At 34.5% G+C, this 19,366-nt stretch overlaps 1 protein-coding gene across 1 annotated transcript; it reads left to right on the forward strand.

Annotated features, from left to right (window-relative positions):
• On the forward strand, positions 1–2,137 carry LOC133031999 (uncharacterized). The gene is made up of 4 exons (XM_061105806.1): positions 1–591; positions 682–993; positions 1,114–1,386; positions 1,499–2,137. Exons 1-4 carry the CDS (start codon positions 1–3, stop codon positions 2,135–2,137), a joined length of 1,815 nt encoding a protein of 604 aa, XP_060961789.1.
• The last annotated feature ends 17,229 nt before the right edge of the window (positions 2,138–19,366 follow it).

Below are 19,366 nucleotides of genomic sequence, written 5' to 3' on the forward strand. Positions count from 1 at the left end.
ATGGAGACCAAAGCTGCTGCTGGTCGTGGGGACAACTTGTGTCGTAGTCTGCCTTTTGATCATGTTTTTGAAGTCCCAAGAATAGGTCTAGGGGGTCTTTTGATTTTCTGGACTTCAGATGTATCTGTTAATATTTTGAATTCCTCTATTAATCATGTTGATTATATTATAACTTTTAATGACAATATAAGTACTCATGTTTTGTGTTACTATGGTTCTCCATATATTATTGATAAAATGAATTCGTGGTTGCTCTTAGAAAGACTTTTTGATAACGCTCCTTTACTTCCTTGGCTTATCCTAGGCGATTTCAATGATTATTTATCCATAAGTGACCATTCCAGTTGTTCTAATCTCCCTAGCTATGCCATGACCCATTTTCAACGTTTTGTTAGTAAATTCTCCCTATTACCTTTAAACCCGATTGGCTCTAAGTTCACTTGGAAACATGGCACCGTGTGTGAAAGACTGGATTGGGGAGTTGTTAACCATACTTGGCAACAAACTTTCCCTCACACTACTCTTTACCATTTGGGATTTTATGGATCGGATCATAGAGTTCTTAGGATAACTCTTAATGATGATAGTATGGTTCGTCCGAGGCATAAAAGATTCATGTTTGAAAACTTCTGGCTTACGGAACTGTCCTTTTATGATGCTGTTAAGGATAGTTAAAATCAGCCCCATTTTGGCCAAGTTCCTACAACTCTTAACTCTTTTCTCCTCAAGCAGCAAGCTTGTGTGGATGACATAAAAAATTGGAACGTGGGATTTAACAGTCTTTCTCGTAGAATTCATGCATTAGAAAATTCCATTAATGCTATTCATTCCAACCTGCCCCTTTCTAGTGATAAGGTTCAACGTGCGTCTGCTTTGCAATCTCAGTTGGATTCATTTCTTTATAAGAATGAAATCCTTTGGAAGCAGCGATCCAAAATTCACTGGTTGCAGGCTGGAGATAAAAATACTAAATATTTCCATAGTAAAGCTACTGTTAGGCGAAAGACCAATTTTATCTGAAAGCTCAAATGCAATGATGGGAGAGTGGTTACCTCGTTTGATGATATTTATCATGAGGTGTGTACTTATTTTGGTGATCTTTTTAAGTCTCAGGATTCCAATAGAGATGCTACTCAATACCTCCTCTCTGCCATTGATAAATCGTTGGATATTCATCAAATTCAATTCCTTGACTCTCCTTTTGATGCCCATGAAGTTAAGCAGGCTTTGTTTCAACTTTCTGGTGACAAGGCCCCTGGACTTGATGGTCTCAATCCGGCCTTTTATCAAAAGAATTGGCACATTATTGGGCATGACCTCATTGCTGTCATCCTTGACACTCTTAATAACAAGGCTAATTTCTCTTCCATCAATGATACTCTCATTGTATTGATTCCTAAAAAAATCAAATGCTTCTTCCCTTAAAGATTTTCGTCCAATCAGCCTATGCTCGAAGATTTACAAGATCATGTCTAAAATGTTATCTAATCGTCTTAAGAGTGTTCTTGGTAATCTTATTTCCCCTTTTCAAAGTGCATTCCTGTCTGAGCGTATTATTTTTGACAACATATATATTGCTCAGGAAGTTGTTCATGCAATAAATCACCAAAAGCATGGAAAGTTTGGTTGGGTTGGTCTTAAGCTTGACATGGAGAAAGCGTTTGATCGTGTGGAATGGGATTTTCTTCTGGCCATTCTTAACAAGTTCAATTTTCCTACAAAATTCATTAGTTTAATTCATCAATGTATATCTTCTGTTACAATCCGTTTTAATATTAATGGTCAAATTTCTGATTCTCTCCATCTGTCTCGTGGCATTAGACAAGGGGATCCCTTGTCGCCTTATCTCTTCCTCTTATGTTCGGAAGGCCTTACTGCTGCCCTTCGTCTTCAGGAGCAAAGAGGATCCTTTAGGGGTATCTCTGTTGCTCGTACGGTTCCTTCTGTTTCTCACTTACTTTTTGCTGATGATACTCTTCTTTTCACCATTGCCTCTCCTTCTTCTTGTAATGCTCTTAAGGAGGCTCTCACCATCTATAATTTAGCTACTGGTCAAAAAGTGAATTATGCTAAATCTTCCATTCTTTTTTCTCCCAATACTCCCCCCATATCAATGCTTATTTTTTCGACACTTTAGGACTAGAGCCGCGGCCATTTATTAGCAAGTATCTTGGAGTTCCTCAATGTTTTGGGCATTCTAAAAAATCTAACTTTGATTTTCTTCTTCAGAAGGTTGGCTCACATCTTTCTGTCTGGAATGACAAGTTGTTTTCCAAGGCTGGTAAAGAGGTGCTTTTAAAAGTTGTTATATAAGCTATTCCTTCGTATACCATGTCTTGTTTCAAACTCCCTGCCTCAATCTGTCATAAAATTGAAAGATTAATGGCTCAGTTTTGGTGGGGTTCAATGGGGAAAGGATCTAAAATACATTGGAAAAATTGGCGAGCTCTTTGTTCTTCGAAGTTCTTTGGTGGTCTAGGTTTCAGGTCCTTTCTTTCCCATAATCAGGCCATGCTTACTAAACAAGCTTGGCATGTTTTTTCAAATCCCAATTCCCTTCTGGCCACTATTTTAAAAGCTAAATATTTTAGGCATAATGGTTTCCTTGAGGCTAAACTGGGGCATTCTCCTTCTTACACTTGGTCTAGTTTTTTATGGGGTAGGGATCTTGTAAAAAGGGGTTTGTTGTGGAAGGTTGGTAATAGTTTCTCTATCAGGACTTTTCAGGACCCTTGGATTCCTGAATTAAAATTTCCTTGCCTGAGAAGTAATGATTTGCCTCTTGTTGATACGGTTAGCTTCTTTATTGATGACCATGGCTTTTGGAATAGAAACAGGTTGTCTCAGTACTTTGATGAATATTCAGTCTTGTCTATTCTTAGAGTTCCGATTGAGGGCACTCAAAGGGTTGATACTTTAGTCTGGAATCATGAATCTTCGGGTACATTCTCTGTAAAATCAGCCTATCATCTCGCTAATAATGCTTCTCTTCCTCCTTCCTACTCTAACTCCTCCTTCTTCACTGCTTGGTGGAAAACTCTTTGGAACTTGAATATCCAACCTAAGGTTAAAAAAATTTCTTGAAGAGTTTACCACCATATACTTCCTGTAGGCCTTAATTTGTTTGTTAGGAAAACCATTCCTCAACCTTGTTGTTCAATCTGTAGAAATCCCACTTAAACTGTCACCCATGCCTTGCTAGATTGTCCCAGAGCTGCTAAAATTTGGAAAGCGTTGCCTCTCCAAAGTTTTTATTTTTCTAACAGGCATGTTGAAGTGAAAGAATTTATGATAAATGGTTTTGATCAGTTGAGTAAAGAACATTTAATCCTTTTGCTAACAACTATGTGGGCTATTTGGCATTCTAGAAACAAAAAGCTATTTGCAAATTCAGATATGGCTCCTGTTGATATTGTAGCCTGGATTAACTCATACATTTCAGATTATCAAGAAGCTATATGTAATATTACTAGATATAGAGCAGTTCAGACTTTGCAGGTTTCGGGTAGGGAGAAGACAATCCCTCAAAATTGCTATAAGCTTAGCACGGATGCATCGCTTAGTGTAGAGCAAAGCAAGATGGGATTTGGAGTTGTTATTCAGGATTGGCAGGGTAATTTGGTGGCTGGTTTGTCCATTCCTTCAACAGGGAACTTGCAACCTTTAATGGCAGAGGCTTTGTCATTGCGAGCTAGTTTAATGTGGTGTCAAAATATTCACATCCCTTTGGCAGTGGTTGAAACGGATTCAAAGTTGTTGGTTGACAAAGTCCACAGCCAGAAGAATGATTGTTCAGCTCTCTCAAATGTGGTTGAAGACATAAGAAGTTCTTTATCTGCTTTCCCTAATGTCAACCTTCGTTACATAAACAGGAAGATCAATTGTAGAGCTCATAATCTGGCGCGAAGGGCACTAGGGCAAGATGAAGAATCCTGTTGGAATGCTTTAGCTCCAACCTTGTAGCTTCTTTTCCTGAAGCTTTTCCCGTCAAAAAAAAAAAAGAAAAATAAGAGATGAGTACAGTTTACAATATATCAAGATTTGAATATTACCATTTCAAATAACCCCTCTCAAGTCCTAAAGCTGTTCTAGCTAACTTATGCGGAACAACATTAAATTGTGTAGATACACGATGAACAATAACTGTAGGAAAGTTAGAGAGAATGGACACAATTTGACTAACCAAGTCTGAAAGAGCAGACTTGTCTTTCCATTTATGCTTAACTTTACCAATTAACACTTTACAATCACTCTCAACAACACTCAAAGAAAACTTAACAGTCGTACACCAGTTGAGAGCCGAAACCAAGGCTTTTGCTTCAGCCAAAAGAGGAGACAAGTTACCATTCAATGGAGAAGACAAAGCCGCAACAACCTCTCCTCTAAAATTTCTAACTGCTGCCCCAATCCCTATTTTACTTCTACTATTATTCACGGCAGCATCCATGCTTTAGCTTATAATAACTTGGTGCAAGGGTATTACCATCAACTGGACTGAAACCAGCTTGAGTTACATCCATACCAGAAATTATATCCTGGACTAATTGATTTGCAATATGATCCCGAGCATCATCAAAGTCTTGTAACAAAGCCCCAACCTGAAACTCAGCAGAAGAAATTATAGTCTTTTTTTGTCAAACAAAGCAACATTACGTTGATTCCAAATTTCCCACAAAATGCATAAAATGATTCTTAAATCATCCTTAGGCAGTTTTTCAAAACCCCTAAGCATGAATTCTCGAACATCATGACAGTTATTATTTAAGTAAAAAGTCTCCAACCTAGATTCACCCCACTCAAGAGAAGCTCTTGAACACTCTATTAGAGCATGACACACTGATTCCGGACCTTTAGCACAGAAGGGGCATTGTTGAGTAGACAAGATTTTTCAATGGAAAATGTTAAGAGCATTTGGAAGTAGGGGTGAGCATAAAATCCGAAAAACCAAAAAACTGTTCAAACCGACCTACAGAACACTGTTGGAACCAAAACCGACGAAATCGAAAACCGAAAAAACCGCTAAAGGTTTAAACCGCCACTGAACGGTTGGTTGTTTTTTGGTAATAAACTGACCGAAAAAATCAAAACTGACCGTTATACATATATATATATATATATTAATTTATTAAGTTTTTTTCTCATGTATTATAGTTACTAATAATATATTATTTTTTTATTAATATTAAAGTTAAAAGAATAAAATAAATAGTTTTTGAACAATTAATTTATATGTTTGTAGTCGTAAAATGTATAATAATGTATTTATAGAATAAATTGGATTATTTTTTTTAAAAAAAAAAATAAATCGGTTTTGGGCGGTTTAAACCGACCAAACCGAGGTTCAAAACGGTCGGTTTAAAGATATGTTATGGATTGGTGGGTCGATTTTCGGATTGCACCAATCCAAACCGAAAACCAAATTTTAGATTTTTATATAGAAAAAAACCGACCAAACCGACTGATGCTCAGCCCTATTTGGAAGAGCATGGTGGAAAGCCCTCCAAATGAAATGTTTGATTTTTTGGGGAATTTTAAGATTCCAAAGAACTTTCCACTAACAAACCAAGGATTGACTGTTAGAAGTGGCAGGAAAAGAAGCAGTCGATTTAGCTAAATGGTAGGCATAACCAACAGTAAAGGAACCAGAGGAATGATGCTCCCAGATTAGACTATCCTTAAGAGTAGGATCACCAATAAGAACAACAAGAATGGAAGAGACAAGGTCATGATAAAAAAATTCCAATAAAGGATCCTTATTCCAACACCCGTTACCATCAATAAAAAAGGAAACAGAAGGATCTAGTGGTTGAACATTACCTTTATAAGAAATGAATCTCTAACTAGGAATCCAATATGAATGCAGAGTGGAGATAGATTTGTCATTGCCTACTTTCCAAAGAAGACCTCTCTTAAGAAGATCCTGCCCCTAAAACAAACTTTGCCAAGTAAAGGAAGCACAATGACCTTTATAAGTAGAGAGAAAAGAATTATGACGAAAGTATTTGGCTTTAAACAACCTAGCAACAAGGGAATCAGGCATAGTGAGCATACGCCAAGCCTGTTTAGCAAGTAAGGCCTGGTTGTGATGAATAAAAGAACGAAACCCCAGCCCACCCAAAAACTTTAATTGACAAAGATTATCCCAAGCTTTCCAATGGATTTTCCCCTTGTTACCCAAAGAACCCCACCAAAATTGAGCCATAAGACTCTCAATTTTCTTGCTAATAGAAACTGGGATTCTAAAACATGACATGGCGTAAGAGGGAAGAGCTTGCTTTGGGTTTTGTGCCCTAAATAAAACCCATTTCAATATAGTCAGATTTACTAATTAATAAAATATCAGAAATCGTTTTATGTTGCATGGTTCACATGATTTATTTCATGATTATACTTATTGTATAAATTCTATTAAGTCCAGAATATATGTAAATATATATATTTTTTCTTGATTATAGTGTCGTCAGCACGGTGGAATATACTCATGATTATATGTTCAAAAGTTTAATTCCCATGAATTGTCAGCTCACTAGATTTAGACTGGCATGATAATCAGTGATAAGGTATACTTACACCTTGCATAAGTGTTTTGTCCTTTCCAGGGCATTGACAAAGTTTTTAGTATCGGATGTATGGAGTATACATTGGAATGGACCGACATTGATCTTGGATAAGATATCATAAATTTACCGTTATATCTTTCTAAGTCAATATCAATGGTTGATCTTAGGTCTATGGATCTTAATCCTGATACGGTTAGGTTCAACTTAGTTAAATTATTTATGTTCTTTGAGTTGTTCGTGGAAGCTAACTTTTGGTTCTGGTAGATACTTACATCTTGAGAACATGGTAGTTCAATTGAGTGGGAGCACTGTGTTGGGTTTTATGCCCTAAATAAAACTCATTTCAATATAATCAGATTTACTTATTAATATAGATCAGATATAACATTTAATGTTGCATGGTTCACATGATTTATTTCATGATTATATGTACATAATGTATAAATTCATTTGAAATCCTTTTCACATACTTGATCCTGTTTATTGTGCTGTCAACATATTGGAAAGTAAACATGACTATGTGAATAAAGTTTCCTAGATTTATCAGACATAGGGTTTTACTGATATGATAATCTACAACAGAGTTTACTTGCATTTGGAGAAATGCTATGTTCTTTCCAGAGCATTGGTTAAAGTAAAGCTCAGGTTAGATGCATGGAGTATGCATCGGAAGGGACCGATATTGAACTTTGACTTAGATTTATTAAACTTACCGTAATATCTATTCAAGTCAATATCGCCTAGTTGATCCTAGATCAAATGATCTTAATCCTGTTATGATTAGGCTCGATCTCGAAAGGCTATTCGTGTTCTTTGATTTGTTAGTTAAGCCTACTTTTGGGTCAGGGTGATACGTACATTTTGGGAACACGGTAGTGCAATTGAGTGGGAGCGCTAACATAAACATGGAATCTATAGCTTCTATTTGGCGAATAGTAAGTAAAGGATGATCTCCTTCGAGCTTGACCAAATGAAAATAAATGGTGGAGATCTCGTTTCACATAAGCTGAAATATCATTTATACGGGGTTAAGTGTTTTAAGGATTAAATACATTGTAGGGTGTAACGGTAATCTAATCCCTTTACAGTGTAGATCATTCATATAGAGGATCATTGATCAAATTAGGATTATAACAATGGATAACTAATGATGTGTCTATATGGTGGAACATATAGAGCATTCTATATACTGAGAGTGCAATTCTAAGTTCTATGCGTGGATTCAACGAAGAATTAATAAGTCAGTGAATTTAGGTTATAAATTCTTGATCTGCTTATTGAAAGCTCGGTTATATAGACCCATGGTCCCCCCACTAGTTGAGATAATATTTCTTGTAAGACTCATATAATTGGTTTTGATTAATCAATTATAATTCTCAAATTAGACTATATCTATTTGTGAATTTTTCACTAAGTAAGGGCGAAATTGTAAAGAAAGAGTTTAAGGGGCATATTTGTTAATTATGATACTTTGTATGGTTCAATTAATAAATATGATAAGTGATAATATTATTTAATAATTATTTATAGTTATTAAATAGTTAGAATTGGCATTTAAATGGTTGAATTAGAAAATCGGCGTTTTTGAGAAAATCAGATGCAGAATTGAGAAAACTGCAAAATCTAAGTAAAGCCCATTACTCTACATGGCCGGCCACTTGGAATGATTTATTAAACTGATATTTTCATTATTTTAATGCCAAATAATTCAAACCTAACCCGAGTGGAATGCTATAAATAGATAGTGAAGGCTTCAGGAAATTTACACTTAAATTTTCTACTTTTTCATTCAGAAAAAAACTGAGCCTCTCTCTCTCTCCCTATCTTTGGCCGACCACTCCCTCTCTCTCTTCTTCCTAAAGATTTCAAAATTCTTAGTGTTAGAGTAGTGCCCACACACAGCAAGTGATACCTCAATCATAGTGAGGAAGATCGTGAAGAAAGACTTTCAACAAGAAGGAGTTTTAGCACCAAAGAAGGAGAGAAAGAGATCCAGGTTCAGATATTGACAATGCTCTGCTACAGAAAGGAATCGAGGGCTAGATATCTGAACGGAAGGAGTCATTATATTCCGTTGCACCCAATGTAAGGTTTATTAAACTTTATATGTGTTTATTTCATCGTTTTAGAAAGTTTATATTTAGGGTGTTAATCAACATACTTGTGAGTAGATCTAAGATCTTGGTAAAATAATTTCCAACACACTGATCATAGATATGGAATCTATAGCTTCTATAAGTATTTAGAAGTGAAATGATGATTTCCTTCGAGCTTGGCTGAATAGAGATAAATGATTGAGATCTTATTTCAGTAATTATATTAGTTTACTGAAATATCATTTATAGGTTGCTAAGTATTTTAAGGATAAAATACATTGAAGGGTAGAATGGTAAATTTGTCCTTATTTTGTGTAGATCATTTATAGAGGATCCTTGACTATTAGGATTGTAACAATGGATAATCATAACGTATAGATATCGTGGTGCATATAGAGCGTTCTGTATAACTGAGAGTGTATTCAATTATAAATCTATAATGGTGCAAGGAGGAATTAATAAGTTGAGAATTTACTTGGTGAATTCTAGATCTACTTATTGAAAGCTCGATTATATAGGCCCATGGTCCCCTCACTAGTTGAGATAATACTGCTTGCAGAATCAGTTAATTGATTTTAATTAATCAATTATAATTCTAAAATTAGACTATGTCTTTTTTAAGAATTTTCACTAAGCAAGGGTTTAATTGTGAAGAAAAGAGGTTTTATGGTCAATTTGTTAATTAAGAGACTTTGTATGGTCTAATTAATAAATTACATAAATGATAATTTTATTTAGTAATTAATTATAATTATTAAATAAATAATTTTGGCAGTTATAGAATTGAATTAGAAAATATGGTATTATTGAAAAAAAAATAAGTGGATAAAATAAAGTGGCAAAAATCTAATTAGAAAGTGGTCCATTATTGTGTACGGCCATAAGTGTTTTTTGCCGAATATTTTATTCTTTTTTAATCCATATAATTCAAACCTAAGCTATAGTTGAAACACTATAAAATGAACATGATGCTCTCATCTCATCCACTTGACACTTTGTCAAACTTGACTATTCAACCAACCTAGAAGAGAGAGTTCCTTCTATAGAGATTTCACCTCCTTCATTGTTCTTCACTTTCGAAACATATAGTGAATGAGTGTCGTGCCCACACATAGCAAGTCAAGTACTCAATCATAGTGAGTAAGACAGTGGTAACCAATCCCGAAGGAGAGAAAGAGATCCAGGTTCAGATCTTGATAATGCTATGCTACAGAAAGGAATCAAGGGCTAGAGATCTTGAACGGAAGGAGTCATTATATTCCGCTGTAATCAATGTAAGATTTTCGTAAACTTGTGTTTATTTTTATTGTTTTAGAGAATTCATATTTATGATGTAAATTCCACATACTTGTTAGTAAATCTAGATCCTGGTAAAATATTCCCAACACTTGGACCACCGCTTTAAGAAGAACCTCTTTTCCAGCTTTAGAAAAAAAAACGACTATTCCAACTACTCATTCTGGAACTCATTTTTTGAATAATGTATCTAAAATGAGATTTTCTAGATCTACCAAAACATTGTGGGACACCTAAATATTTACTAACAAAGGTTCATCTTCAAGACCAAAATTAGTGTAAAAGAACTCAGAATCAGCAGGACTGGTATTGGGAGAAAATAGAACAGAGGATTTAGAAAAAATTGACTATAGCTGACCAGTGGCTTTATGATAAAGATCAAGAGCATGTTTAATTGCTAAGAAGAACGGTCAGAGGTCGTAGAGAATAGTAAACTATCATCAGCAAAAAGAAGATGAGAGATATGAGGGGTCGAACGACATATAGAAATGCCTTATAAATTATGGATCGATTCCTGATATCTAATACCAGCAGTCAAACCTTCAAAGACTAGCAAAAAAATATAAGAAGAAAGAGGATCTCCTTGCCTTATACCCTTGCTAGACTTGAAGCAATCAGACAAGACACCATTAACAAGCAGCCTAAATGAAGCAGTAGAAATACACCTAACAACAAGTGAAATAAATTTATCAGGGAAATTAAAACGATGCATAATAGCTTCAACAAAACTCTATTCCACACGATCAAAAGGCATTTCCATATCCAACTTAATTGCAGCCCACCCAACTTTACCAAATTCCCTATGATTGATGGCATTAACAAGCTCATTAGCAATGAAAATATTATCAAAAATGACTCTATTTTGAATAAAAGCACTTTGATTCAAATAAATAATATCATTCAGAACAATCTTCAATCTATTGGCTAAAACCTTAGAGACAACTTTATATAAAGTAGAGCAAAGACTTATGGGCTTGAAGCCCCTAACTTTATTAGCATAAGAAAAATCAACATTATTATTCAGGATAGCAGGAACAACAGCACACAAATCAGCACCCAAAACATACCAGTTTCTTTGATAAAATAAAGTATTCATACCATCAATACCTGGGGATTTATCCCCGGACAGTTGATAAAGAACAACTTTAACTTCATCAGCAGTGAAAGGCTCCTCAAGCATCTGAAAATATGAAACATTCACACGAGTACTAACACAACTAAGAATTTTCTTAATAGCCTTAATGCAAGTACCCTGGGACCTAAAAAGATTACTATAAAAATTGAGGAACTGAGAACTAATATCAGCAATATTAATAATAGAGGTACCATTATCTAAGATAATACTACAGATTAAGTTATTTTGGGTTCTAGAGGAAGTCTTAGAATGAAAGTATTTAGTGCTCTTGTCCCCGGCTTTTAACCAATTCACTCGTGAATGTTGCTTCCAAAACACCTCCTCTTTATAGAGGAGGGAATCAATATGAGATTGTGTATGCTTAGCTTTCTGTTTATCTAAGGCCGAAAGGGAAGAATTGGAAAAAAAATTATCCAAGCTAGATTGAAAGCGATTATATCTTTCTTAAAGTTATTCTTGTTAACACTCCAATTTTTAATAGTGATACAAGCAGATTGGTTGGAGAGGAAAGAATGAAGGGGACCAGAGGGGACATGGGATGAAAGATCAATCCAACCAGACCGGATGGTATCCCCAAAATCAGACTCAGAAAACCAAAAGTTTTCACACATGAACCTGTTATTTCTAACTGTCCTAAAGCAAGGATCCTTAAACATCACTTTTTAAGCCCTATGGACCAAACCGTAAAAACCTAAGTGATGAAGGGTCGTAGTAGAAAAAAGATTTAACCACTTTTGATTAATAATGCACCAATCAAGGCGCTAAAAAAACACACCATACTTCCAAGTATATTTATTGCCAATATAAGGTAAAGGAGTGAGATTATAAGTGTTAATAAAATTCTGAAATTTATTCATAACATACTGGGGAGGATTATTAGAATTGGATCTATCATTAAGAGAGAGATAATCGTTAAAATTGCCAAAAATAAGCCAAGGTAGCAAAGGAGCAACATCATAAAGCCTATTCAAAAGAGTCCAAGTATGCATTTTTTTAGAAATATAAGGAGAGTCATAATAACAGAAAATATGCTAGTTTATATTATCATTCATAGTAACATAACAGTCTATATGATTAAGGGAGTAGTTATTTATAATTACATTAATAGCAGCAGACCAAAAAAGTAATAAACCCCTCTAAATCGGTTCTAGGAACCTCAAAAGCATTCTAAAAAGTAAGCCTAGACTTAAGGAAAGAACTAGAACCATCACCTAGTTTAGTCTCCATAACAAAAAGAAAACAAGGCTTATGCTGCTTAAACAAAAGGGAGAGATTTCGGAATGCCCGAGGGATCCCTAAACCTCGAGCATTCCAGCATATAAAACTCATTTTTCTAGGCGGGGTTGCTCAGTAACACTCGCCGGTACAACTTGGTCTTCATCATCATTGGGAACCACTGCTTCATTATCATTAGCTCGAGCCGGCTACAGGATACTCCTAACCAAATTATTACTGGTCACCTCTTGACGAGTATAAGATCTCTTCGTCCCTGAACTACCACTAATAGTAAGAGGCCTAGGTAGAAAAATAGGGACAAAGACAGCATGGATAGAGACAGCAGGGAGTTAAATCCCTTTCCCCTTATCCGTATGAATAATAGTAGAAGCCTCAAACATCATAACTTGAGAAACTGCACAAAGAAGGCTTTGAAAGCTTCTAACAAGGGACGAAGAGACAATAGAAGTCTCTGTAGAGGATTGAAGGGGTAATGTGGAAGCTTGGACATCTATCCTAGGATGAATGTCCATGCTTCCTTGGGCTCCAGGAAAACTCCCAGAAGGAAGAAACTGATTGACTGCATCATGAAGGTCCTGATTCAGGTGATAGGACCTTAGATTCATCTCTTCAAATGGAATGGAATTGGACATGTCAAACAGATCCCTTTTGAAGAAAGTTTAAGGCAAAGCTCTTATATTATCCTTAAAGGGTAAGGTAGGAGGCATGCGACCTTCATCACAGAACTTTAGAAAACGCCCACACTTAGAAAAAATATGATCAAACCTCTTACAAAAGTAACAATAGTTTTGCAACCCCTCATATTTAAAGTTGAGCCATTTAGTTGTCCATAGCTTCCTAAAAAGACTTGCATGCCTCTACGAATAGGTTTCGTAATATCTAGAAGGACACAAATACGAAGACAGGGCCCTGAAATTTCCAAAAGGGTGGTTTTATGAATCTCAATCAAATCACCAATAATATCCTTGGCAACAAACTAGGCTAGGTGAGATGACCTAAAACCAAAGGGAATGGAATGGACTTGAACCCAAAAGGGAACAAATCAGAGTTCATCAGGTTGAAGATTGTCAAGACCTTCAGGGTTGGCAAAGACCATAAGACAATGGTCAAAGTGCCATGATTGTCCTTCTATGACCCTACGTCTATCCCCATCACACCCAAAATGAGCTAGAAATAGACCCGAATGATATTTAGAGAAATTAACAAGAAATCTAAGGGTCCAAGCCTCCCTCATGGCCTTGTCAAGACAATCGGGTTTGAGAGATTTCTGGGTGAGAATCTTCACCACAAAACAATAAGATTCCTCTGTGATATTAGACCCCAGAGAGACCCCATCAAAATCATGAACCAAGGCTTCCTCATCATTCAAAGCCAAATGATGACGAGAACTTTGGCTTGAATTAGCCATTGAAATAAAAACGGGAAAGCGAAAAACAGAGAAACCAGTGAAAAGAACAGAACAAATGCACACAGCACAACACAAGAGAAAATAACCAAAGGAAAAATATGATATTGCATTAAAGACGTTAGTAATATATATATATATAGACATAAGTAGTATACCTCTGAAGAGAGATCCTCTGCAGATAGTGAAGAGATGCTGAATCTATCTCCACATAAATGTTTTCCTAGTGTGACCCCTCGAGAAAAGGGATAGAATTAAAATACATTTTACCAAATTTTTCTTAATACATTTCAAGAGAATGCATATTGGTGTCCAACATATTCAATCAAGTGTCATACATACTTATTCACAAAGTTATTACCAACATCAATATTTGAGAAGACGACATACAAGATCGAAATTCGTCGATTAAGTATTATCATCATAAATACTTAACTGTATTTTCCTTTATTACATTGATTTAGTTTTTCATTGTTTTATCTATATTTTTGTATAAATAGGGATTCACCCCATTAGAATAAACTACTGAGAAAAATATCATTCATTCTCTCACTGTCTTCTTCGCTTTGTCTTCTCTCTTCACTTATTTTCTCTATTCTATATTATTTTATAACAAATGTAAAACTTAATGATAAAATTGTTATTATTTTATATTTTTAATAAAAATATTAATTAAACATTATATTTTGGATCAAGTTTTGTAATAGTGTATTTGATCACAATACTAAAAATTGATATAAATATATCATAAAGTTATTTTTTGTACCAAGTATAACATAATTTTTACATATTTCATTAGAGATGGTATTATTATTATTGAGAGAAAATCATTACTTTAATTATATCTATTATTGAATATGTATACGTGAATAAAAGTAAATAAATAATAAACTAAATAGAGATAAAATTATTTAAAAATAAAATAAAAATGATAGAGATAAAATTAATGAGTATATATTTAGATGGAAAGGTTTTATAGAAAGGGATTATGTCAAAATATATATAGTTATGATTAATCACGATGAAGTTTCGAAATAAATTTTAATGTTACTCATGTTACAAATATATGTTTATTAGGGTTGTGCTATAGATTTTTCTATTTATTATTGTTTTTAGTTTGTTCCTACCAGTGGTGGACCCAGAATTTAAAGTGAGGGGCGTAATTTTTTTTTTTTTTTTGTAAGGCAAGGGCAAAAAAAACTTTAAAAAGGAAAAAAAAACAACACTATATGTAATCTAGTTTAACTATTACACTAAAGCTAATATTATGTTTATAAATATTACTTTTTAGGCCAAGGATTCCATCCCCCTATGTACTTTTGGGGGAATGGCTTCCACTTGTAAATAAAATAAAACACAAAACACTCATGCAAAGAAAAACAAAAAACTAAACAAGAAAAAAAAATGTACTATTTCTAAAATTAAACAAAAAAAACAAAATTGAACCAAAAAATAAGACATGCATAACAAAACAAAACAAAAATTAGCAACATATAAAAAAGACAAAATTAAACATATAAACATGCGTACACCATGCATGTAAGTAAAAACTCTAAAAAAATTAAGTAATTATGATATAATTTATGGATGTCCACAGTGTGCCACTAAGTCTTGATCTACAATGATTGAGTAAGTTTGAGAACATATCGTCATAGACAGTTATAGTTATTAGAGCAATCCACCGAGTAGCTAGTTTCTGCTACGTGATGAGACCGTACCATCATTTTGAAATACCCCCTTATTAGGGTAAGCATGTAAGATTTACTCTATAGTGTGCCGCTAAGTCTTAGTCCACAACGATCAAGTAAGTTTGAGAGCATATCATCATATACACTTACAGTTATTTGAGTGATCTACCAAGTAGCTAGTTTCTGCTACCTGATCGGACTGTACGATCGTTCCAAAATACCCCCTAATTAGGGTACGCGTGTAAGATTTACTTCACAGTGTGCTGTTAAGTCTTGATCTACAACGATCAAGTAAGTTTGACAGCATATCGTCATAGATAGTTATAGTTATTTGAACAATCCACCGAGTAGCTAGTTTCTGTTACCTGATCCGTCCGTACCATTGTTTCGAAATACTCCCTTATTAGTGTACGCATGTAAGATTTACTCCACAATATGCTGCTAAGTCTTGATCCACAACGATCGAGTAAGTTTGAGAGTATATCGTCATATACACTTACAGTTATTTGAGCGATCTACCGAGTAGCTATATTCTGCTACCTGATCAAATCGTACGATTGTTTCAACATACCCCCTAATTAGGGTACTTGTGTAAGAATTGCTCCACAGTGTATCGCTAAGTCTTGATCTACAACGATCAAGTAAGTTTGACAGCATATCGTCATAGACAGTTACAGTTATTTGAGCGATCCACCGAGTAGCTAGTTTCTTCTACTTGATCGGACTGTACGATCATTCCAAAATACCCCCTTATAAGGGTAGGCGTGTAAGATTTACTCCACAGTGTGCCGCAAAATCTTGATCTACAATGATCGAGTAAGTTTGAGAGCATATCGTCATAGATAGTTACAGTTATTTGAGCGATCCACCACCGGGTAGCTAGTTTCTACTACGTGATCAGACCGTACAATCGTTTCGAAATACCTTCTTATTAGGGTACGCGTGTAATATTTACTCCACAGTGTGCTGCTAAGTCTTGATCCACAACGATCGAGTAAGTTGGAGAGCATATCGTCATATATAATTACAATTATTTGAGCAATCCACCGAGTAGCTAGTTTCTTCTACCTGATCGGACCGTACGATTGTTCTGAAATATCCCCTAACTAAGGTACATGTTTAAGATTTACTCCACAGTGTGCTGCTAAGTCTTGATCTACAACAATCGAGTAAGTTTGACAACAAATTGTCATAGACAAATACAGTTATTTGAGCGATCCACCGAGTAGCTAGTTTCTGCTACCTGATCGTATCGTACAATTGTTCTGAAATACCCCCTTATTAGGGTAGGCGTGTAAGATATACTCCACAGTGTGCCGCTAAGTCTTGATCTACAACGATTGAGTAAGTTTGACAGTATATTGTCATAGACGATTACAGTTATTTGAGCGATACACTGAGTAGCTAGTTTCTTCTACCTGATCGGACAATATGATCGTTCCAAAATATCCCCTTATTAGTGTACGCATGTAAGATTTTCTCCACAGTGTGCCGCTATGTCTTGATCCACAACGATCGAGTAAGTTTGAGAGCATATCGTCATATACACTTACATTATTTGCGCGATCCACTGAGTAGCTAGTTTCTACTACTTGATCGGACCATACAATCATTCCAAAATACCCCTTAATTAGGGTACACAAGTAAGATTTAATCCACAGTGTGCTGCTAAGTCTTGATCTACAATGATTGAGTAAGTTTGAGAGCATATCGTCATAGACAGTTACAGTTATTTGAGTGATCCACCAAGTAGCTAGTTTCTACTACCTGATCAGACCGTATGATCGTTTTGAAATACCCCTTTATTAGGGTAAGCATGTAAGATTTACTTAATAGTGTGCCGCTAAGTCTTAATCTACAACGATCGAGTAAGTTTGAAAGCATATCGTTATAGACAGTTACAGCTATTTGAGCAATCCACCGAGTAGCTAGCTTCTACTACCTGATCGGATCTTACAATCGTTTCGAAATACCTCCTTATTAGGGTAGGCATGTAAGACTTACTCCATAATGTGCCGCTAAGTCTTGATCTTCAATGATCGAGTAAGTTTGACAGCATATCATCATAGACAGTTACAATTATTTGATTGATCCACCGAGTAGCTAGTTTTTGCTACCTGATCGGACCGTACGATCGTTCTGAAATAACCCCTAATTAGAGTACACATGTTAGATTTACTCCACTGTGTGCCACTAAGTCTTGATCTACAACGATCGAGTAAGTTTGACAACATATTGCATAGGCAGTCCTAATTATTTGAGCGATCCACCAAGTAGCTAGTTTCTGCTACCTGATCGGACCGTACGACCATTCTGAAATACTCACTGATTAGGGTAGATATGTAAGATTTACTCCACAGTGTGTCGCTAAGTCTTGATCTACAACGATCGAGTAAGTTTGACTGCATACCGTCAAAGACAATTACAGTTATTTGAGCGATCCACTGAGTAGCTAGTTTCTGCTACCTGATCAGATTGTACGATCGTTTTGAAATACCCCTTTATTAGGTTACACATGTAAGATTTACTCCACAGTGTGCCTCTAAGTCTTGATCTACCACAATCGAGTAAGTTTAAGAGCATATCGTCATAAACAATTACAATTATTTGAGCGATCCACCAAGTAGCTAGTTTTTGCTACCTGATCGGACAGTACGATCATTCCAAAATATCCTCTTATTAGGGTAAGCATGTAAGATTTACTCCACAGTGTGTCGCTAAGTCTTGATCCACAATGATCGAGTAAGTTTGACAGCGTATCATCATAGATAGTTACAATTATTTGAGCAATCCACCGAGTAGCTAATTTTTTCTACCTGATCGGACCGTACGATCGTTCTGAAATATCCCTTTATTAGGGTAGGCATGTAAGATTTACTCCACAGTGTGCCGCTAAGTCTTGATCTACAACAAGTATTATTTGTTCTCTCCTTAACTCTCTATTTTTTTTTATTTTTTTTATTAGTTTAATAAATATTAATTATATAAAATATATACCTTTATTTATTTTATTTTCTTTATTCTCTTATTTTTTTTTTATTTTTTTAAATGATAACTCCAAATCTATTTTTTCATTTTGTTTTTCAATTTATTAGTTATATGGATTACATAATTTTTTTTAGGGTAAATACCATTTTGGACCCTCTGTTTTACAAAAGTTACCAATTGGACCCTGTGTTTTGTTAAATGACAAAATGGACCCTGTATTTTCTAAAATAGTACAAATAGGACCCTGAATTGATTTTTTGTCAAAATAAAGTTTAATTATAATCCGATCTAAAAGTGCTATATGACAAAACTATTTACATTTTTTGTATCTATTCGTATTAAGCATTGTCTTCAAGTTGGTTGTATTAAAAAAAAAAAGTTATCAAAAATTAAGCTCAGGGTCCTATTTTTACTATTTTAGAAAATACAGGGTCCATTTTGTCATTTAACAAAACACAGGGTCCAATCTGTAACTTTTGCAAAACACAAGGTCCAAAATGGTATTTACCCTTTTTGTTTTATGGAAGAGGTTTTAATGGTTACGTTTTTATTGTAACCATCATGGTTACATGTTTATTGTAATCATCATGGTTATATTTTTTTAAGCCATTGGATTACTATTAAATGGTTGTGATTAATTTGGAAATTAAATAAAAATAAATAATAAATAACTTGTAACCTGAAAGTAGCCTAATAATTTATTTCCTTATAAAACTTTAATTAAGATTAATTATATTTTAAAATTAAATTAATTATAATTATTAATTACTTTTTTACAATTTATTACTATATAAGGATCTTTTAGCAATTTATTTTTTTGCACTTAAATTATTTAAAATTTTATAGCAAAACTTTTTATAATTTAAAATTATACACATATAATTTCATAATTTAAATTTTATTATACTTGTAATCTTAATTTTAAATTATTACACTTAATTATTTAATTTTTATTTAAATAT

This window comes from Cannabis sativa, chromosome X (genome assembly GCF_029168945.1).
Source record: "Cannabis sativa cultivar Pink pepper isolate KNU-18-1 chromosome X, ASM2916894v1, whole genome shotgun sequence".
In the NCBI taxonomy this organism is placed as follows: Eukaryota; Viridiplantae; Streptophyta; class Magnoliopsida; order Rosales; family Cannabaceae; genus Cannabis; species Cannabis sativa.